The sequence below is a fragment of the Phyllostomus discolor genome, chromosome 13 (genome assembly GCF_004126475.2).
Source record: "Phyllostomus discolor isolate MPI-MPIP mPhyDis1 chromosome 13, mPhyDis1.pri.v3, whole genome shotgun sequence".
Classification (NCBI taxonomy): Eukaryota; Metazoa; Chordata; class Mammalia; order Chiroptera; family Phyllostomidae; genus Phyllostomus; species Phyllostomus discolor.
In genome coordinates, this window is record NC_040915.2 from 28,967,052 (window position 1) to 28,990,817 (window position 23,766).

Here is a 23,766-nt window from a genome sequence, read left to right on the forward strand (position 1 = left end):
TTTACCCAATCTTGTAGAAGTCTGAGAGACAGTTAATTCATGCACGAAATGTGTAAACACAGACATTTTTTTGCATGTCCAAAAGTTGGTATGTATACTACTTCTTTTTTTAAATAGCTTTCTGATGCATCAGGGTTTAGGGGATTAAGAAAATGTAGCATGCTGTTTTCGAGTTAGTCTTCCTTCTAGTTTAAAGCGTGCTAAGATTAATGGAGAATGCAGTAATCTTACTTCAAACTACTGAGCTCCAAATTTAGTGTCAGTGTAGCAAATCCTGCAAGGAAGATGGATATTAGCCTTTCAATTTTAGGAGCTGGTAAGTCACATTGCTTGTTTTCAGATTAGCAGATGTTTGTCTCTGGGTATTGCCGTAAAGAATGCTGTGTTTATTCAAATAAAGAGTCCCTGGCTGTGAATGATGATGAGCTTCACACATTTCTCGTGTGTCCTATACACACACACACACACACACATACACACACACAAACACTCATGCTGTACATTCTTTGTGGTTTTTCTGGAAAAGATCTAAACTACCAGTGAAACAGATCCCTTATTTTCATATTCATCTTCATTGTGTAGAGTTGAAAGTCTACATACATTATCTGTGATTTAAAAAGAAATGTTTAATTTAGCTAAAAAGGAGATGGGATTGTCCTACGTACATTGGAACCATGGATGATTTGGAACCATGGGTGATTTGGGATTGGATGTAGGGTTTTCAGAGACCATGAGGGGCCTCCAAAACTCTGTGCTTTATCTTTATAATTGGAATTGTCTCACTAAAAATGTTCCCATCTGTCATAACCTCTGGAAATATTCTATCTCTTCAAGTGCTGGTGTAGTGAAGGTGGGGTAGGAGTACGGCGTTATTTTTCTTTCACTTACAGTATCTAAAGAGCTAATCAACAGAATTTTTCAGACCAAGAAATATTTCGGGCGGGCATTTGCAATATTTCAAAAAATGATGATGCCAACCAGTGATTCACCTGACATCAACATGTACAGGCTACAACAAGTTTACGTCTGGAAACATCATCTAGCTCATATTTTGCTTTTAAAGTTGCAAAGATTGTGCACTGCTGTGTAAGCTATTTGCATTGCAAAATATATCACAGTGAACTCTGCCATTTTCTAAAATTACCTAGGAATATACAATAGATGTGTTTTTCCGTCAAAGCTGGAAGGATGAAAGGTTAAAATTTAAAGGACCCATGACAGTTCTCCGACTGAACAATCTAATGGCGAGTAAGATCTGGACCCCGGATACCTTTTTCCACAACGGGAAGAAGTCCGTGGCGCACAACATGACCATGCCCAACAAGCTGCTGCGGATCACGGAGGACGGCACCTTGCTGTACACCATGAGGTAAGGACAGCCGCTTCCATGCGCGAGTCTCCCCGCCCCCTTTCTCTTCCCTGGGCCGGTGACCATCAGGCTGATGGGACATGGGGCGGGGGGGGGGGGGGGTGTCTGCGTTTCTTTTCTCCCCCGGTTACTCAATTAACAATTACTCTGCTGTGAAAAATAAGCTAGCTAAATATTACATGGGTGTTAAGTGTTCAATAAAGTGATTAGATAAACTGTAAGAAGTGTTTACAATATATATCCAGAAACTCAATGTATTTCTCCCACCTGCTCTAATGCAGTATGAGGAACTCCCTTTTCCTACAATGAACCTTGTTTATTCCTGCCTTCCAGTGAGGTCTAGATTAAATTTCTAAAAGCTACCCCACTATGTATATCTGAAACTGTTTCTAATTAAAAGGAAGGGGAAAAACACCAGGGAAATTTCAAAATTCTTAAATACGACAGCTTCATGTGGAAGTATACACTGTGAAGAGGTACATGAATTCACAATGACAGTATTAGTTAGGTTGAGAACACAGATATTTTAAAATGTTGCTTAAATTCGAGATCATATATTTATGACTTATAAACATTTCCCACAATTAGAGATTAAGACCAGAGATCAGAAATTAGAGATCAGAAAGCCTAGCACCTACCATTCATGTGTGGCTGGATGAAGGAAACAACACTCAAATAAAATTTTGAATATTTTTATACACAATAGGTAGTTAAACTATTTATAATTTATGAACAACTAAGAATTGTTCAGGATTCATTCTTAAGGGAAGCAGTTATTTCATACCCAGTTGACTTGTTAAAATGTTGTTTTTATAGATCTGGCCAGCACTTGGTAACTCAGACCACCCAGTTATTCCTTTGGCATGAAAAGTAATGAAGGCAAAATCCTAGATTTGGTGGATTCTGTGTAGCATGGGAATAGAGTGATATTTTGTCTTTGGAGAAAGCTGCCAGAATTCCCAGTTTTAGACATAAATATTTAAATGAAAAAGACAGAAAAACATCCTTCAAGAACCACATTTGATGTTGGATTCAACCAGTAAAAGCATAGTAGGACTTAAAAGATGAAAACCCCCAAAAGAGAATGAAAATACAGGATCAGGAGACAGGTGTGTTGAGACCTTTCCAGCGCATCCGAGCTGTACCTATTGGTATTTGAAATCCGAAATACTCTGCCTTGTGAAACACCCTAAACCCAGTCTGCATCCCTCACAGCTGCCAGTGTTCTGGATAGGGGTTTGCATATACTGAAAAGTTTACCAAGTAATGGTTCTAATGTACGCAGTATCCTTCACCAAAAACTAGCCTATATTGCCCATCTCCTAAATGCCGCACCACTTTTGCTGATGCGTTAACACTTTCCTTCACGGTTTGACTTAAGAACGAAAGTTTAATCATTAATTTACACACTTCAGATTTGCTTTTATCAGTGTTGTATTCATTTCCTGATTTTACTGGCTACAAATCTATCTCACCACATTTCTTGGGCTACCTAGTAATATTGGTGAATATTTATTCCCCAATTATCACGTGAGGAACTGGGGCATAAATTCCCTCTTAATTCTACCCAAGGCAATAGAATATATTTCAGCAAATTCCTTTCTTAAATACCCTTTTTAAAACATGAGTAGAATTCACATTCCCAGAAGATGAGGACTAAAGGGAAACAGAGAAACATCCTGGCCTCAGCGGGGCAGTGGACCTGCAAATAGAACCAAGTGGCTGGGACACAGGGAGACCACAGCCTCTCTCTCAAGCACACTTCCATCAACCTCAGTCACACACAGCCTGCGGACACAGGTCCCGCTTCACCTGTTTCAGGGCAAGAGGCAGGGAGGGCTGCACTCAGGAAAGGGGGATTCTCTTCTTTCCCTTGCTCTCCACGTCTTCTACTCAACCAAGGATGAATTAGTATGTTTGCAAGCATGTATTTGCTTATATCCAGTTTCCCCCTCAAAGGGACCTGCTGCAGCTAGGTGGATTAGTTGATGACGCTTATTTTTAAAAACATTAGCAAGGCTTGCCCATTGTACAGAATCAAGTGTTGCTTACTTTCTCAAAATAAATAAAAATGGATGGAATCCAGGCATCATTGTAAATAATGTTTTTAAGATAACTGATTATTAACAGCTCACTGTAGTGCTATAGTTTATGCCAGTCTCTCCTGCTTTGTTCATACATTTGCTATAGTTAACAACATCCCAGTCGTGTGTGTCAGGAAGTATCTAATCTATAGGCTCTTCTTTGTGTCCTAAATGACAAGGCTGACAGTGAGAGCTGAGTGTCCAATGCACTTGGAGGACTTCCCCATGGACGCCCACGCCTGCCCACTAAAATTTGGAAGCTGTGAGTAAACTTCCATAACTTTTTAAAATTGTGTGAGTCTTTAAGCAAGAGATCTCCAATTAGTTATGTCTGTTAGAGAGAGAAAGATTGTCAAGAAAGTTTAAATAGTGATTTGCTGCATGTGCTTCCTATAAGTAACCATCTTTGACTTCACGTTTTAATGTTATTTGAGGAAGGGGTTATTCCTTATCTCCTGTATTTAACTATTTAGAGGGAAAATTCTATTTTTGTCAAGGGTAAATTCAGAGAAAAAGAACTAGACTATGGATGCTTACACCTCATAGACAACATTTTCTTTCCAGTAAATGAAGACGATTGTGTTTATTTTCTATCACCACTGACATTTATTTAACTTAAGAATGATTCAACTTGTTTATCAGATGGAAATATTGGTAGCTGGCAAAGGACAATAATTAGCTGTTTCATAATAATGAAGCTTATACTTAATAGATGTAGCCAGGAAAGAATTTACCCTAATCGGTATCTTATGGATGTTATTGGCCTGTTTTCGTATTGCATGAAATTCATGTATACATGAATGCTCTTCAAGGTGTTTTAGATAAACCCCTTCCACAATAACTTCCTGTTTTGTTGGCTACTGAGTGTGTGGGCACACAGTAGCAGAGCCGAGAGAACAGTGCCTGGCGGAGTCAGGGTCTCTGCCTGCCCTCACCCTTCTGCTTCCGACTGATGTGCAGGCACAGAGTGCACAGCAGTGATGCATTTCTGGTTTTCTGCAGGGGAGTCCGTGCCAGGACTGAGTCAACCCCTGGACTACCTAGCCAGCATTCTGTTCCCTCTAGACAGGCAGTTTAATCAACTGTTTTGGTGAAGGTGTATGATTCACAGAAAAAAATAGTGGTAGTGTAGGAAGACAGCAAGCAAAGGAAAGAGCAGAGGGCCTTTGGGCTTCCAGCAGCACTAGTCATGGGGAGACACATTTCTTTATAAATCTGATTCTATACTGAAACCCAACCATACACCACTTCAACAGTTGTCAGCTAAATAGGTCTTTGGCGATAAACCCCTCCCCCCCATTCTTTGCCCATTTTTATGAATGTTCTGTGCCATGAGTTTTTAGGTTTTCTCCTGATTGCCAATCTCATTTTTAACAATGATTTGGTGCATTACCTGTGCAGTAAGCACTTGTATATGCATCAGCCCTTTCAATCCACGAATTAACCTTACAGGTAGGGAAATCATGCATCATAGTTTGCCTGGAACAGTACAGATTTATGCCTAATATCCTGGTATGACTATGAATGGTGCCCCTATCTTCAAAAATGTATTGTTTGAGATAATTAATTACATGTTTAGTACATTACTGGGGAATGCTTTCAAGCAGTGGTTGGAAAAGCAAGGTTTTATTTTCATGTAAGATACATGAAGGTAAGTGATTACTGGCTGATTGCTGATTAATTCAGCATCTTAACAAGGATGATATATTAAGATGTCCTTGGATGTTCTTTTTGGTCACAAAATGGCTGCTATGACTCCAGCTATTGCACTTGCTTTCAAGATAAAGAGGAACAGTGAGCACGGAAGAAAGTAGTAGGTGCCTGTGTCAACAAGATAAAAGCTTTCCCTAGAATCCTAACAGACATCTCACATCTCATTAATCAGAGCTGCGTCTCACTGCCAATGGTAACCACAAAGGAGGCTGGGAAGAAATATTTTTAGCCAGGCACACTGACATCATGAAGAAAACTGAATGTATTTTAGGAAGAAGGAAATGAATAGTGAGTAGAAAATAAACAGTCTCTCATGTAAGAAAATTCAAATTAAAGAACCCTAAGTAATCTGTTTTCCACCTCAGAGCCTTTCATTGAGGTGCTCTTTTCTCTCTGCTTGGGTCCCTCCCTCTTCCCTTGGTTCTCAGCATGACTGACTATTTTTTTTAATCTCTCCACATCTCAGCATAAGTATCACCTCCTAGTGCCTTCCCTGATAGCCTTACCAAAATTTGCGTCAGTCTTCTTGATCACAACACATAGTTATTGTATCCTGCTTATCTGTGCAATAATGATTAGTCTTAGTTATTGGTTAACACTTTGTTTTTGTCTGGAGACCTGTAAACTCCATGGGAATAGGATCTATTTTGTTCAGGATTTCCTAACACAGAGCCTAATAAAATGCAGGCACTCCATAAATGTTTGTTCAAAGGATAAAGATCACGATAATCAGGTTTTAAATACACCTTCCCTGTTTGAGTGTCAGGAAAGATGGCTCAGAAAAGCGGGTGTAAGGCCTGTGGTGATTAAATCTGGGAGGATGGCATGGAAAGGCGGGCTCAGGCGGCGCACACTCAGAGGCACAGAGCAGCATGACTCAGCGGCACTGCCTGCCGCTGGCACGCGAGGACACAGCGGTGTGCGCTTCCTGTGTGGTCCTTCCTCTGACCCGGTCGGACCAGCCCGTCTTGGAGATGAAGACACTGAGGCAGCAGTGGGCCAAGCATGCTCTGACCCCGGGTTCGAAACAAACATCTTGCCAACCAATCAGAGAAGAGAACAAGAAGATTTTGCAGGATTTAGTAGAACACTGTATAATAAATGTTTATGAAGCATCCAAAGTAATTTCATCCATATGTTGGTAAGAACGATACTTGGAAAAGCAAATTTTTTCCTTCCCACTCTCTATTAGATCCGGGCTGCCACGCCGAATTGCCCTTTCTGCTCGGTGACAAAGCCTTCTTCATGAGGCCAGAAACCCAAGTCAATATGCACGATGCTGCTGGCACCGTTTAACTGGTCTTTGAGGAAAATACAAAATAAGGCTTGGATTCTAAAAGGAAAGGTTCAGATTATATTCTGACAAAAAGATCCAGGCAAGTGCTAGACGTAGGAAGGACTGGCTAAATGATTGGATCCTGGCTGATCACCGAGCACAGGGCCTTGCAAACGGGGAAAAAGAAATGGCAGAGAGTTAAATAAGTGCTGAATAAAATCTTTAGAAATTATTCAGTACGCCTGCCTTATACAAAAAGCTGCCTCATACATAGTGCATTACAAATAAAGTCAGTGAGGACAACCACAATTTTAAAAGGAAAGGCAATGAAAACAAATTCCAAAATTCCCTGTCTGTCCCTCTTACACGTTCACAAAAGAAGCAATAACTACTAAACTAATACCAGTGCATTCTCTCAAACTTCCACAACGATTTGTTGAAAAAGGTAACCGATTGTAAGCTGGCCCGGAAATGATGCCGGAGCAGACACGATTCCCACGGACCACCTCGGGCGCACCGACTACGTTCTTCTGCACCGCTCGCTGCAAACCCAAGCGGTCACTTTAAGGGGCTTTGGTTCGCAGAATGAGGGGCATGGCTCACATCTTTCTTTAGGCAGCTGCGTACGTGTGTGTGTAAAGATGCAACTGTTATTTTATATCTCTTAATATTTTACTTCGGGCAAATGCAAACGGACAAAACACCGGAGCCTGGTGACCTTGGGGTGGGGGGCAGGGCAAGTCAGGATACCTTACGACTTTCATGGGAACGTCTCTGCAAATATGTACATTAAAATTTTATTTTAAATTGTATTTATACTTTACACATTTGTATTTATATGCATTTTCTTCTGAGTTTAAAAGAAAGGAAAGCATTCTCATTGGCCACCCCCAAGCATGGTGCGCCCGGGCATGGTGCCTCCTCGGCCCGATGCAGAGGAGGGCCCGTAACTGTCTCAGTGCAAGGCCGGCTGTTGCTACCATGTCCTTCTCTTAAAAACCCTGGGAACAGTTTGCTTTTCCAATGCAATGCTCTTTAAATTTTAGTGTCACTCTATACCTAAACAGAGTAGAATGTGTGCCATCACTACAACCTACGTGAAGGGGGTGCCCTGTGATGAGAAGTCAGAAAAGCTATGGGATTCGTCCTCCTCCCATCTCACTGTGCACACCGCCTGCCCCAGCCTGCCCAGGTTACAGGTCAGGACAGCGACCTCACCTCCCCTGCAGGGGGATGCCGAGGTTATCAAGTGGCAAACATGACAATGACTGAGAAGTATAAACAGCTACATACATGGCATAAATCATCATCATCATCATCATAGTAAATATCTATAAAAAGGAGAATTAAAGTGAAATCAGATTCATTTAAAAATAGGCACTCAATGAAATTTCCAGCATTACTTTTCACACGTATCGTGACCTGCACCCTGCCCGACACGGCCTGCACCCAGGCTACTGCCTCCAACCTCACTTCCTCTCTCCCGCACTTCACCGCAGCCATGCTGGTCTTCCCGTCTATCCTCGAGCAGGTCAAGCTTTCTCCTGCCCTGGAGGGGGAAACCGGTTAGCCTGCCTATCCAGAGAACCCTTCCCCAAGACTTGGATGGCTCATTCTCAAATTTCTTTCGAGCATTTACATCAATGTCACTTCTTCAGTGACCCTCTCTCAGTCCCATAACTAAGACAGGCCCCACATCCTTTGTTGTCTACCTCCTCACCTGCTATATACAGCTATACTGCATTTAACACTACTTGAAATTATACATTGATTAGCTTATCTGGTATCGTCCTCACCAGTGCAATGCACATTCCCTAAGATCAGGGGACCTTGTTAATGTTCACCTCTGTATCCTCAGAAAAGTACTTTGTCGTTTGCAGATGCCTAATAACTGTTTGTAATAAGAGGGAACAGATAACGAATGAGTCGGGAAAATGTAAGGAGCACAGGCTCTCTCTTCCTAGCCTGCCCCTGGAACCGTGAGCTTGAAAACATGAGGCTGATAGAGCACACCAACTAATTAGGGGAAGGAAAGTGGCATGAACATGGACCATTTGCCGTTTCTTTCAGATGCTTACACAAGAGCAGAGGTCGTTTATGAGTGGACCAGGGAGCCAGCACGCTCGGTGGTGGTAGCAGAAGATGGGTCCCGTCTGAACCAGTACGATCTTCTTGGACAAACAGTGGACTCAGGCATTGTTCAGTCTAGCACCGGTAAGTGCCGTCTGGTCACTCCAGGTATGGAGGAGGGAGCATAAGGAATTTTTGTGAGAATGTGACAATCCAGTAAGCCCTTCAAAAGCATAAGAAGAGGAAAAAATTGCACTGAACTGGGGAACGGTTGAGCCGAAAACTAGTGTAAGCTGTATAAACCTGTGACCTCGGACTCGTCATTTAATGTCCTTTGTCCTGTGCTTCTTTCTCTGTGAAATGCACCAGTGGCCCTGTGCGGTCAGTGTGGCACCGTGGTTAGGTGTGTGGACTCTCGGGGAAGACTGTCTGGGTGGAATCCCCACTCCTCTACCTTGCCCATCGTTTGTGGTCTCCTCACAGGTTGTTGGAAGAAAAATACGGCATCCATAAAAAAATAGTTATTACAGTTCCTGGCACACAAGACACTCTTAATAAATGTCCGCTATTCAATCACCTACACCCCATTTAACTGCATGATTCGATGAACCTTGGTGAGTTTTTAGCAGTGATCATCACCCACAGGCCACCGAAAAGCCAATTCCTTGTACAAACCATCTGCATCTCTCGCCGAGGCGCCTCCTCAGCTAAACCCTGCAGGACATAATCACATTACTGATCACTTCACTCTGGAACTAAAAGTGGACGCAGTGCCATCCTTCCTAGAGTGATAATTACCTTACCAGTGAAATGCTCAGAACCAAGTAAAATAATATTAAGCAGCTGGATCCAAAATTTTACACTTTTGAAGTTGTTTCAAGAAATAAGGGCTTAATTATGAAAATCTTGTTTGTGACTAACTTAAATATGATCATTGGGCCAGATAACTATAAATAAAATCTGGCTTCTAACAATTAGAAAAACTTATCCTGCTCTGATCCAAATATTTTTAACTGTGTCAGCAAGATTTGATGATTACTTTTCCAGCTGTTTTTAAAATTTTAAGTTAGTTCATTTTGATTTATAATATCTAAAGAGAGGCAATTTAATAATACATAAGGTCAGAAGTGCTTTTTTCCTCCAAAAGCTTTCTTTCTTAGGTTTCAGACTCTCTATTGGGACCCTGATCATTCTGACCTGTTTAAGCAACAGGTCAATATCTCTTAGCGTGATTATTGGACAACCCCTGCTTCATAGGATCTGTCTTTTGCTTACTTTAATGCATCTTATGTTTCTTGTTTTGAAACATGGAGAAGACTGTTTCTCAGTTTTACAAACATTAGAAATCCACATAGAAGTAATTGAATTTGTATTTCTGAGGCTTCCCCCTTTCAATAAAACAAACAAACAAGCAAAATATAGCCAGAGACACTGAAATAGAGAACAGGCTGACTGTGACCAGAGGGGAGAAGGGAGGGAATTTCAGGGGAAAAGGGGAAGTGTTTGCAGGAACAAGTATAAAGGACACGTGGACTAAAACAAGGGGGTGGGGTAGGCTGGGTTGGGAGTAAAAAGCACAAAACTGTACTTGAACAAAAATTAAAATTTTTTAAAAATTGAAAAACTAATTAAAAATAAATTTAAAGAAAATGCAGACAGCAGAGGGAAGGTCTTGGGCTTTGCGGTGAGGAGGATGTGGACTTGACCCCAGCCCCGCCCCTTAGAAGAAGCCTTGTGGCTTCGTGAAGGCCACTTGTCCGATTAGAAACCTTGACCTCTGCTGAGAACGAGGAGTCTATAATTTTGCATCACAGATGAGACAACTTAAAACACTGATCACAGTGTTATATAATAAATGCTCAAACTGTATGTACTACTTGTAGTCATAGTCCTGAAAATATCACAGAGTACAGAAAATACTGAAAAACTTTCTCCTCACAAGTTAGTTGGAAAAGATTTTAAAATGAGCAGTGTCAACTTTTAAAAATGCTATTTAAAATGCTGTTAAGAGCTGGATGTTGCGGCAGGCACCAGAGAGTCACTGATGGACAAGGCAGAGACCTTGCTCTCGTGAAGTCTAAGCAAAGACAAACACGTACCCTGTAATTATCAAAACGGGTGGTGAATGCTGTGGTTGACATTTTTGTGAGGGCAGGAACCATATCCGTTTTTGTAACCCTATCATTGGCTGTGGTAGCTGAAACAGAGGCGGCACTCAGTGAATGATAAGCAAACGAATCCAGCCTTGGATAATCAAGGAAGGACTGCTGCAGGATTGGACTTTCGCTTGTTAATCTGTATTTGCTAGGAGCCAAATCATCACTGTTTCAGATCCAGGACATTCAGAAAAACAGACACAGAACTTTTCATCAAGAAATTCCCCATCTATTATCAGAGAATGGGAAATTCTCTCAGGGAATTAGTAATTCAAGTGCAGTAGTATGCATGCAGTAGAGGTATTCACAAGCCACAAATGTTGCTCAGAGGAGAGAGTGCCTTCATTCTAGTTCTAGCACTAGTGACCTCGACGTGTCATTGTATCCCTTCTTTATGTCCCAGTTCTCATGTCTGCAAAATGAGCAGCTTAGTCCAGTGAACTTGGAGACCTCTTTCACTCTGGCTTCCAAAGGATGCAGCCTACCTGCATTCTGGTTTCTCAGGAAAGGTGCAGTTACAAATAGGGGCAATGGGTGAGAGGCAGACCCAACTCACCAGCCCCAAGTTGGCTGGACCTCATAGATTTGGTCCATTAAAAGTCATTATGTTGTGCTAGAGCCTGCAAGGTGATCTGTACAAAATCAAAGCTTTTTCTTCTCATTTCCATAATAAGTATTGAGGTGGGGGGAGAAGAATCATTATTCTCAGCTTCTCAAACGTGAGAGCTTAGTTTGGTGCACAGATTCAACTTCACAGTACGACACTGAACTTTACTTCCTCTGGATCTAATTTCACTCATCACAGGTCCACCTCGATGGATTTTTTGGGAAGAAACAGATTTTTTGTAAGGTCTTCACTCCCACATTTTACATTTCCTTGGGGAGCCCTGAAATCACAGAGATAAATGACATTCGGTGCCACTGCCTCCCTGTTTCCGCCAGAAGACCGGGATGATGGCAGGAAAGGGCACGCACATGGAGAATGATTAAATAAAGGACAACCTCTTCCACTTCAACATCTCTGTGGGGAGAGGACCAGTTCAGACCAGCTCTCAGAAGGTCAGAAGGTGTGGCTCCACCTGTCTGCCATCATCACACATGTGAGCATGCGCACACACCGCCAGTGACCCCGGTAGGTCAGAACGCCCACTTCTGTGACATAGGAATGAACTATATGAAGCTCAGTCCAATACCTGGACTTTTAATTCAGCAAAAACACACTAGAGGCCCAATCTCTCCCTTGGAGTCTGCCGTCAGGTTCCGACAAAGACGGTGAATTAAAGCCAGGGCTACACGAATGCTCGATTCTGCTTTACAAAATTAAATCCCCACTTCTTTTCTTCTACTCCCCTTAATTTTGTATTGTATTGTATCAGGAACATTGTCACATCTAACTTAGAAGCTTCCCTCGGGGTTACATGATTTGCAAGGGTATTTGAATTACAATTCTTCTGGACTGTTGGATTAGAGGAAAAGAATTTGACATGCTTATTGCATAAGCACTGGATGTCTGGGCATAGTCTTTCATTTCAGTGTAAGAGACTAATTTTTCTGTTGTGCTTTCCTTTCATTTTTAAGTTATTACAACAGGATTTTGATTTTGCTGCCTTTTTCTTTCCTTCTTCAAACATTTTTCTTTGCCAAAAGTTAGATTTTGTTTAATTTAGGAAGATGGTTTTAAAAAGATTCGAAATTCTATTCTTTCTCTAACTATTTTTAGTGAGGATTGGTTTGTAAAACAAATATAATGTCAAATAATTGCTCTTCAAACCACCAAAATCATATTCTTTGAAGAGTCTCCCCAAAACGTCACACGGTGAACAAAGCTGATGATGGAACATGTATACACACTCATCAGACACTCATCCTGCTGAACTTACATGAGACACAGAATTTTTCTCTGAGATAATGGCATGTCACAGGCCCCGTGTGAAGGGGCAATGAGGAGCGACAGTCCACACCCCCGGGAGGGTGAAATGGAACATGGCTGTGCCCACACAAGGCTGCATTTCAGCAGTGTTCCAACACAATTAATCTTCTGCATTTTTCTCATATTTAAATCACTTGTTTTTTTTTCCGATGACCTTGGAGACATCACCCAAGGTATCTTCCGTAAATGAAAAGAAGTTACAATTGACCACTGAGCAACCCAGGGGTTAGGGGCATTGACACTGTGCTCAGTGGAAAATCCACACGTAACTTTTGACTCCCCCAAAACTTAACTACTAAGAGCATCCTGTTAGCCAGAAGCCTTACTGGTAACATAAGCAGCCAATAAACACATATTTTGTTTGTTTTATAGGTTAGATACTGTATTCTTACAATAAAGTAAGCTAGAGGAAAGAAAATGCTATGAAAAGAATCATAAGGAGGAGAAGATACATTTACAGTATTTACTGAAAAGCATCCACATATAAGTGGACCTGCTCAGTTCAAACCCACTGTGTTCAAGGGTCAACTGTAGTTAACATCTGACTGACCCTTTAAAGGAGAGACACTCGGGCGCATCCGTTTCAGTGAGTGCCCGGAAGCCTCGGGGAGTCCCTCTGCACCACGGGCAGGAGTTAAATACTTAGAGCGTGTGAGGCCGCGCTGCAGCCAAAGACCAGTCCCTCCTTGCAGTTCGCTTTCCCGTCCACTGAGGCCATAAGCGCATGAGTGGGAAAATTAAAAGCGTGAGATAGTACTCTAACTATAAAGAGGAGCTATAAATAAATTTGCAGTTACTTATCATCAAACACTGGTCATTAAATAGCAGGTGCACCATTAATAACAATAATGAAAGTATACATGGATGTATGGATGATTTCCTACTATAGAGAGTACATGCATTTCTTCTACCAATACTTCTAACAATTCTAATTGGAGAGAAAAGAGAAAAAAATGGACAAAGGAACTAAAATTTATTTTGAAACTATTTTTCCCCTTCTTTATGTAAAACTCTTATGTAGCATGATCTTAAGTAGAGCCCTTATTCTTTATTCTTCCCCAGATATGCTACTCACTGTTTTATAGATGAGGAAACTGAGGATCAGAGAGCAAAGGGAGTTACCCAAGGCCACACAGTAAGAAAATAGCACAGCTGGGCTTTGAAACCAATTTTATTTGCCTGTAAAGCTAATAAACCCTCTTCTACAGCACATTCCTTCCTATTCCAGCATAAACTAGGAACCCATCAATGAACAAGATATCTACCAACAGAAGGTGTCAAGTAGACAGTTCTGTAGGTGAGGATACTGAGAGGTACGTGTGCCGAGACACAAGACGTGGTCCTGAAATGTGCAGAGTCCTGAGGTGTGGAGTCTTGAGCACAGGTTAGGGCATTTGCTGGTTAGTGTTCAACACTGCAGACATTGATGAAGGTCACACTAGGGGGAGTGTTTGCTGGTGAGGCCAACCAGGTATGTGGCAAAATATCCTACAATATACAGGACAGTCCCCACAAAAAAAAACAACAACAATTAACTGGTTTGAAATATCCATAGAGCTGAGGTTGGGAAACCCTATTTTAAGATATTTACATATGCTCTGAAAAGATCACTCTGGCCCCGGCTGGCGTAGCTCAGTGGATTGAGCGCGGGCTGCGAACCAAAGTGTCGCAGGTTCGATTCCCAGTGAGGGCACATGCCTGGGTTGCAGGCCACAGCCCCCAGCAACCACACATTGATGTTTCTCTCTCTCTCTCTTTCTCCCTCCCTTCCCTCTCTAAAAATAAATAAATAAGATCTTTAAAAAAAAAAAAAAAAAAAAAAAAGATCACTCTGACAACAAAATTGAGAAACACAATGCAGTTAGGATGGGACAGTTACTAGGTTGTCAGAAGAGCCCACAGAGGAGGTAAGAGCAGGGGCCACACGATAAGAGACAGATTGAGAGATACTGCCAGGTGAAATTAAAACTGTGGTGATCAACCGATTTCTTGCTCTCTTTCCAAAGTCCTAATTCACATTCGAGGATTCATTCCAGGTTTTTAGCCTGAGTGAACAGACAGATGACAGTGCCATTAGTTAAGAGAGAGACACAAATTGGAGAAGCAGCACTACTGTTAACTGGGCACTTACTTATTATGAGAAAGGTTAACTAACGTCAGTTAACATGTTTAGTGAGTGGTGTTAGTGAAAAATCAGTATCTATGAGATGTCTTATAAGTACTTGGAAATATAGGTTGTGATTTTGAGAGCAATGCCACTTAATGTAGACATGGCACCCATCTGGATAAAAATAACACTAGGAGAAGAAGTAAAAGGGAAAATTTCTTATTAGATTCCCCACCCCCCAAAAAAATGAGAAAGAAAGCTGAAGCTAGAACTATATAAGGAATATCGACATTTAGTTTGCAGAAAGATAAAGATTACTACCTGGTAGGGAAAAAACCCCCAAAAGCCTCAGTAACTACTCTCAGATTGAGAAAATCAATGAGTTATCAAAACAAACTAAAAATGAGAGACAAAAAGAGAACATGAACCAAGAGGGGGCTATCAAAAGGGTAGGGGCAGTCAGCATGGCTTGACTCTTACTGCTGCAAAGCAGGGGAGCAGCCAACTTAGCGGACTGAGATCTTCCTTAGGACTGGTGCCTTCAGCTACAGATGGTAAGGCGTCATGAGTGGTTTTGGCCACACTACAGGGTCTAATCGGGATGGCCATGATCAGAGACAGAAATCTCAGGCTGAGCAGGAAAAAGTCTGAAGCTGAAGGTAAGGGGGGAGGTAGAGACATGTGAATACCAAAGCGAGGGACGTTTCCTTAGCAAGAAAATGCCTGTTCCTCTCTTACCCACTTACAATGAGCTAAGCACATATTTAGAGTGAATAAAGCTAAAAACGGCTAAGACTTGTAATGGAAAGAAAATGTAGTATCAGTTTCTAAAAACCCTTCCTGCAACTTGGGTTGTGTGTCTGTTGCTTTGGACCTCTGTGTAAAGTCAGACTTGGGCGTATGCGGAGACCACAGAGAGCCTGGCTGGTCCACCGTGTCCCAGGCCAGGCCAGGAACTGGGACAAGGACAAAAGCTGGCCCCGTCTCAAAGTTAGCGCATCTAGGTGGGATCTGAGGAACTGTGTGTCTCAAAACTTCCCCAGGTGAATTCAAAATGTATTTTGAGAAACAGTGGACTCTACCCACTCTTTTCATTTGGAAGATGAGGTGAAGCGGAGTGACTTACTGAAAGCCAGAGAGCCCCGGGAAGGAGGTGCCGGAGCTGCAGTGCCTCTCTCCCGACCTGGCCTCCAGGGCTCCTCCACCAGGCAGCCTGACCTTCCCTCAGGGTCGCCGCGGAGGAGCTGGTCTGCTCTAGGCCACTGGGGTGTGTGGTCAGGATCTAGTACACTGCCTCTGTGGTCGTTCAAGACAACCTGTAAATATTTGCTCAGAATTGTCTTAAAAGTGCGACGGACCAGGATTAGGATGTAAGACTAACCATGACATCCTTGGCACCTCCAGCTCATCCTCAGGGCCATTTTGGTGTGTTTTTAAAGGTGGTGGTTGTTTCTTTTTTTTTTTTTTCCTTTACTGAATAAAAGCTTTTCAGGAACCAGATATCACATGGAGGAAGGATGTGTCTAATCTTCAGGTCTTTGCTTTTGATAAAAAATAAACCTCAGAGATATTTTTTTCAAGGTCACATTGCTCAACCTTGCTATTTCTGCCTCTAGGAGAATATGTTGTCATGACCACTCATTTCCACCTGAAAAGAAAGATCGGCTACTTTGTTATTCAAACATACCTGCCATGCATAATGACCGTCATTCTGTCCCAAGTCTCCTTCTGGCTCAACAGAGAGTCTGTGCCGGCCAGGACTGTCTTTGGTAAGTGCCAGTCAAGGCACGCATGCGAGGGTTTGGAGGGCAAGTCTCAGGGGTGACGCTGCAAATAGGATGAAAAAATGATCATGAATTAAAATATGAAGTTAATATAATAGAGAGACTCGAGGACTTACCATTCTCATCAGGGTATAATTTTAAAAAATTATTTCCCTAAATAGCAAGCTGCTTCAGTGCATGCAAATGGATGGGATTAATGAACATTTGATTTGATATTTGGGGAGATAAATGGAATGAAGCAGGCATAAAATATATCATACTAGATTTAAGCACATGCATGGAAACACTAATATTTAAATCATACTTTCAGAATATACAATCGTATATCTGCATATTTTTTGAGAATCTAAGAAAATATCAGCACAACTACTTCCTTACATATATGAAAGCAGGGTTTCCTTACGTGTGGAGAGATCATTAATGACCATGTCGTATGACAGTACAGGGATAATACAGTACAGACAGTACAGTACACTTATGGAATAATGCATGTGCTTCTGGAGAGTTACAAATATGTATTTTTTCTATTAAAATAGTTTAAATGCCTTACATGCTTCAAGTTAAAGCAATCTAATGGAAAATTGCTTAAAGGGTAATAACCTTTTACTAATAGGAAAAGTCACCCCTAATTTATTATTTTAGAAATTTGTACTCATATAAAGGGTATTTCTTGCCATTGTTGTAGTATACTATCTTAATTGTACTTTTCATACTGATGTAAACAAAAGGTTCCATTATCATAAACTTATTCACTCATTCCTTCACTCACTGCATTTCTATTTGAAACTACACTCAGCTACACCCAGAATGCAGCAGTGACCTTAAACCACTCCCCTCATGAAGGTTATAATCTGGAGCTTAAACTTTAAATAACAATAAAATCATACATATTATTTATTGAGTGCTTTCATAGCAGGCTCCATTCTGTAAAATAAACCTACACTATATTATATAGTGTACACTATATTAAATAGTGTAGGTTTAACACTACATTAAAAAAGCCTCTGTACTATTATTACCTTTGTGTCATAGACAAGAAAGCTAAGGCACAAGAGACACACTAAGATGCTCGAGGTCAGAAGCTACTAGGCAAAGGACCCACACACCCTTAGACCCAGACACGCTGTACCCACTGCCTGTTCCATCCAGCTGCACTGACGAGGCATGGACGGGGGGCTGCTGTGGGCAACATCATTCATTTGTAAATAACTGCCATACAGTCATCAGTGAAAGGTGCAATTACCAAGGTTCATTCCAAAAGTATCAGCTAGGTAAAATGCTATATTTAAGACCGTTTACTACAGAATAAAAGCCTTAAGAAGCTTAAAATTCAAATTATTACTCACATGCAAAGATACCTATGGTATCATTCTTCCATATTATGTAAGTTATGAAAAATTAGTTATCTCAGAAGAAAGCAAGACCAAGTACCCAGAAAAGGTTATTTCCTTCTGCATGTAGCATGGTGCTTCCATCCAGGCTGGAAGCCACCAAATCCTTGCTCTGGCAATAACCCAAGAACACAGCTAAATCAAGGTCCAGAGTGGGTCCGGCGGCAGAGCAAAAGAGTAGGTCACTTCGAATTACTGTTTTCCTGATCCCCATTTGTCAATATTAACTAGAGGTGACACCACGTTTTAGAACTGAGGATTGCATTCTTGTCAAGATGCTTCCTTCTGTGTGTATATGTACTTTGAGCTGTTTTTCAGCAGAAATTCTTTTTTTCAAGTTATACAGAATCCAGATCTCTGTCTTTTATGTAGAATGAATTCAGCACTACAGTGAAAAAGGTTTTCCTAAATGCACTCTTTGCCCATTCTCACCCTAACACATCTATCTGATCCTTCCAGTTTGGAAACTTTCTAAAGCATTTTGGACAATTTTATAAATCAAAAATCTTGTTTTTTTTTTTTAACATTTTCAACAATCAGGCAGCTCGTGCCCTTTAGGTAAACACAGCTATTTATCTGTAAACTCAGCTGCGGCAAGTAGTTCTGTCGGTCACGTTACATAGTTCTAATGTTTTGAGCTCAGTAAAATAAAAAGTACAACTTTTTAAGACCTTTCGCCTTTTCACATTTATTTAGTACACATGTTTCCATTCTTCTTTGTCTGAACTCAGCATATTGCTTTCAGCTGTGTGAGATGCCTGAGAGGGTCAAGGGTATTTAAAGAAATACAAAAATAAAAAAAAGTTGCCCATTTTATGTCTTAAAATGTCACGTTCTTGACCTTCTAGGCTCGCGTTTGGAGGCAATTTGGTCACGCTATCTTGCTGCCAGACCCATCCAAGTTTTAGATTCAATCTTCATTTTTCTAAGATTCACTTGCCTATAAAATGTGAGTGTGATTAAAATAAAGTCACGCTATTTAAAAGATTAAAATAAAATATGTAAATCGTCAGGCTCAATACTTGGAACTTAATAGATGCTCAATACAATTTTCCTTTCCCTTCCCCTATAGCAGGGATTAGGAGACCACATCACACACACACACATGTACACACAACACCCCTCTCTTTACGCTATTCTCAACTGCTTTAATTTATGCATACATTTGATTTAAGAGCATATATTCCCAAATTATTTTTGACAGCTGCTTACATAAACCAAAATTTGTGGGAAAAAATCCTGGAATTTACTGTAGCAGGAATTTATGCAAAAGGACTAAAGTTGTCATTAGTAATACTCATTATTTTGCCCTTAGTAAATGTCAGGATAAGTGCTAAATACCTAACTATTGTATTGCATTGTATTTAATACAGCTCCCTGAATTACTTATTGAAATTAATTTGTAAGGAAATAATTATTTAAAAAATGAAACAGAGGTTCAAAATTGTGAGCCAATTTTCCCAAAGGTCACTCAGCAAGTATAGAACTGTGATTTGTAACTGGGTTGCTGTTTCCCCAAAACTGACATTTAATTGTCTTGCACTTTGCTCAGGTTAATATTTTTAGGTACATTTGGGGGCTATTTTCCAGCCCCCAATATTCTTTAAACTATTTGTTGGTTATGCAATATTAGATAATACCCCAGAACTTCTGTAACACCTCTGAAGCTCAAAGTAAATCTGTTCTCTACATATTTTGACCATGTATCAAAACTATGATTTAATAAAAGTCTCAATGTTCCTTCTTAATCCTATCACTTTCTAATATAGTTACAAAGATCATCTACCTCGAAATTCATTAAGAACTTTGGAATACTGGATGGTTTAAAGCAGTTTGTAAAAATTAGCCACCTATTAGCTGTGTAATCCTACTCATTCTCTAAAAATTAATCAAATCATTGACACTAATTGTAGACCCAATGGATGACTATGGCTATAATTAATTTACATCTTTAAAATGCTATTACATACTATTATTTTATCCTCAAATAATCTTGTGACTGTGCAGAAATTTTACTCTCTGAGAACTGCTGGTCAAGACAACGAAGTCTAAATCATGCTTTTCCAGACACAGAGACTGAGGTCCCTGGAAGGTAATTCATTTACTCAGGGCATAAATATGGTAGTAAGTGGTGAGGTTCAGAGCAGTCATCGGAAGAGGTGAAGACGTTTTCTACATCATGCAGCCTGAGCCATCCACACTGGATTATTGTGAATTTTTAAGTACATTTCGAATGCTTTAAAAGGAGCCTTACAATAGTCAAACTGTACACTGCATTACATTCAGTAGGCGGATACCATTAATTTGTTAAGTGAATACTAATGAATATCACCATTTACATACCAACTCATATAATTATATAAATAAACTAAAGATAACTGACCCCAAAACTGCTTTGAATATAGACAATTTTAATCACTAGGGATGGGTTCACAGAATGGGAAGATGAGGAAGCATTAACAGAAAAAGAAAGATTGTGGACATTTCGATTACAGATGTGTTCAAATTTTTTGTCACTTCTGAGATGTGTAAACTTTCAAGCAAGTTCCATGCAAAATATTCAGAAATTTCTTCAAAAGAGTAGCTACCTCAGAATCAGGAAAAAAAATCATATAAAGGCAGAAGAGTTAATCATGTAACAAAGTAGCATGCCAGTCACGTACTGATTATCAGCCATCAGGGAACTACTTCTTGGCTTACGCATACACATTTGGGGGACACAGGATGAACACCAGACGGAAGTGAGGACCTAGAGATTTCTTGTGGACCAGGGACAGTGAAGATCTATGCTTTCCATTTCCAAGAGCTGCAGACAGTGAGGGAATATTATTTCCTTTTCTAACCAGGACACAATGTTCAAGATCCTCTTTTAAAGAAGTTCACTATTTTATTAACAGTCGCAAAGTAGTCTGTCCCTGTAAGAGATCCCCTGCAACGGTGCCATCCCATCAACTGCAAACTGCCCTGGGGTTAAATGAACACTCGTCCAATCCGCACCGAATTGGGATGAACAAGAAAACATGGGATCCCTCCAGGGCGCTGCTGGCTTCCCTTTGTGCAGGTGGGCTGACCTCCAGTGATGAAGTTTTGTAGTAAGAATCTACAAATCCACATAATTTGTTTCTTCACAGGAGTAACAACTGTGCTCACCATGACAACGTTGAGTATCAGTGCCAGAAATTCCCTCCCTAAAGTGGCGTATGCAACTGCTATGGATTGGTTTATCGCGGTGTGCTATGCCTTCGTGTTCTCGGCTCTGATTGAGTTCGCCACGGTCAACTATTTCACCAAGAGAGGTTACGCCTGGGATGGCAAAAGTGTGGTTCCGGAAAAGGTAAGTGCTTTAATATCCCCTGTGATACAGCACTAATGTCTTTTTAAATGTATTAGATGAGATGTTTGAATTAGACCAAGTGGGTGAAGAATGCAGAGAGGGTAATGAGGATTCTTTTATGTTATGTTATAATGATTAAGTGCTGCGATACTTTTGTTATTGTTAATGAGAAGCTGGTGAGTGGAGAGATGTGCAGAGTAGATGAAGAATAGAAAGGAGAGCCACAAAAGTTAATATTTGTACTCAAATATGCTTTTCTATGATCTCTATTGATCTGAGAAGAGTTTTAATAAGCCTGACATTAGGAGCAAATAAACTTACAGACACCATTATAATTTTTATAACTTGAAAATCATAGGCTTTAGGTTAGTTTTCAAACCTAATCTCTTTGGCCATAAATACCATTACTATAATGCCTCAGTTGAATTGTGCTTGCAAAATGCATGACCTCCAAGTGTCAGTGAAGCAAAGGGCAGGAAATATTGCCCCTTTCCAAAACAGAGGTTTGCTTCGAGGAGCATAACACAGAGAAATCACAGAAAAGGTCTTTGGTGTAGAAAATTATCGAGTCAAGAATATCGCTGTTCTCAATCAGAACCTATTTTAGAGTGGATTTTAAAGCACGGTTGGAGAGGATACTCTGAGGATTGATGGAAAAATACGTATGTCAAAATGCAAGTGAGCCTCAGGGTGGAAGGGAGAAGGGCAAAGTCGGAGACACGGAGACTGTGAGACGTCCAGAAGTAACCCAGAAAGAAGGAGGGACCACTCCGCGGCAGCTTTCCCAGCGCTCCACTCCACGGAAGGCTCATCTCTTGTGCTGGTCCCTGAAAATGAATGAGGTCAGGGCTCAAAAGCACTTGAAGAGAAAATATGCGGCCAGGTGAAGCTCTCTGAGATTCACCCCTCAGACACAGACGGATCAGAGAGTGTAATACAGGTCTCATTTTGATGTTCCGAGAAGAATAGTATATTTTTTCTGACACCAGGTTAGCGTTTTCAGGACAGTTACATTTTCAATCTCTAACAAGGCACCACTTGAAAACAAAAAGAAATTTCCCATGGGGTCATCACAACACCAAGTGGGCATATAGTAGTCTGCTTACAATCCACCCTTATTTAATTACTGAAAGAAGTACCAACTTCCTAAAGAACCTGGGGGGAGCTCAGCATTTTCAGAAGTGAAAAAACAATCATTTTCTGATAAGCCAAACAAGTATTTCCAAATGTTGTATTCCATGTGATATTGCAAAAAAAAAAAAAAAGGCACTTAGCTCGAGAATTTTTAGTATTGGAGTATTGTGAAAAATTGGCACAGGGAGAGATGACATCTCCACGAACTGTCTCTTTTGAGGATGATTCATTTCGGTTTATCTAATGGAGTGTCTGTTCCTCTCAAGTTTCGGTTAGACTGGAGCCCTTTGCCTTTCTTCAGCACCAGAACACATTGTCCATTTTATCAAAGGATGTAACACACGTTTTAATGTATTCTTTAATATTAAACTGTCACTTTTTAAGAAATGAACTCAATATAAGGTAAGTTTGGCTGTTTAAGTGTGTTGAAATAAATCATACCAGTTTTGTTCATTTGGACTACAGAGAAAATCACTTTTACTTAATTATGGAAATTTCTGTCACTCCTCATAAAACTTGACCAATTTTGCTTTCGCTGCAAAATGCATGCATACTTGGTGTAAGTGGCCTTATTTTAATGAAGTATTATTAGAAAAAAGAACGATATGGCTTTTTTTAAGTCCCCAAGTATGTGTAAGGATGTGGAGAGGAGAAAAAGCTGCAGACCGAGTGCAGAGCTGGATAATAAGTAAGTTAACCAGTTATAATTCATGGCTATTCTGCCTTGTGAAAAGAACCAGGTCTTCTGGAAGTAATAATTTATTCTGATCCAATAATTTAAAAATACAAATTATCCAGAGAGTATTGCATCTGGTGATTCAAGTTTAGCTGCTCATCAATATTATCTGGGTAAGATTTTTGCAATGTCAATAACCAGGTTCAAATCCTAAGGAATCCTAATCAAAATGTGAGACTGTGTCCAAGACACTGTACTTGAGAAGTTTTTAACTGGTAACATACTGTACACAAAAGAATGAGACCATTCTTATGGACTATCACATTTCAGAAGAGATATAAATGAACTGCAAATATCAGCCAGATATGTAATTTGAAATTCTCTACTAGCTTCATTTTTAAAGTATACAGTGGTGAAATTAAGTTTCATAATGTACTTTAGCCACTATATCAAAAATATTATCTTTACAACATGCCAACCATACAAAATATTAAGGAGATATATTGCATTCTTTTTTTCACTCACACTAAGTCTTCAAAGCCCTCTGTGTCTTTTACACTTACAGCACATCACTAGCCAGCCTGGCAATATTCCACTGCTCAGTGGCCCCAGGCAGCTGTCGGCCACAGTGTTGGGACACACAACTACAAAGATCTACTCATTCTTAAAAAAATATATCTATGACAGAAACCCTCAGAAATACCACAGTTGTCAATCAATGCATAGATGACACTGATGCACA

The 23,766-nt window shown here is 40.4% G+C and overlaps 1 protein-coding gene across 1 annotated transcript in view; it reads left to right on the forward strand.

Annotated features, from left to right (window-relative positions):
• GABRA1 (gamma-aminobutyric acid type A receptor subunit alpha1) overlaps window positions 1-23,766 on the forward strand; it is a 52,686-nt gene that overhangs the window by 25,010 nt on the left and 3,910 nt on the right. The window contains exons 5-9 of the mRNA XM_036013670.1: window positions 1,149-1,369; window positions 3,633-3,715; window positions 8,513-8,656; window positions 16,322-16,474; window positions 21,012-21,214. Coding sequence (XP_035869563.1) covers window positions 1,149-1,369; window positions 3,633-3,715; window positions 8,513-8,656; window positions 16,322-16,474; window positions 21,012-21,214 — 804 coding nt within the window. The remainder of the gene's footprint in view (window positions 1-1,148; window positions 1,370-3,632; window positions 3,716-8,512; window positions 8,657-16,321; window positions 16,475-21,011; window positions 21,215-23,766) is intronic.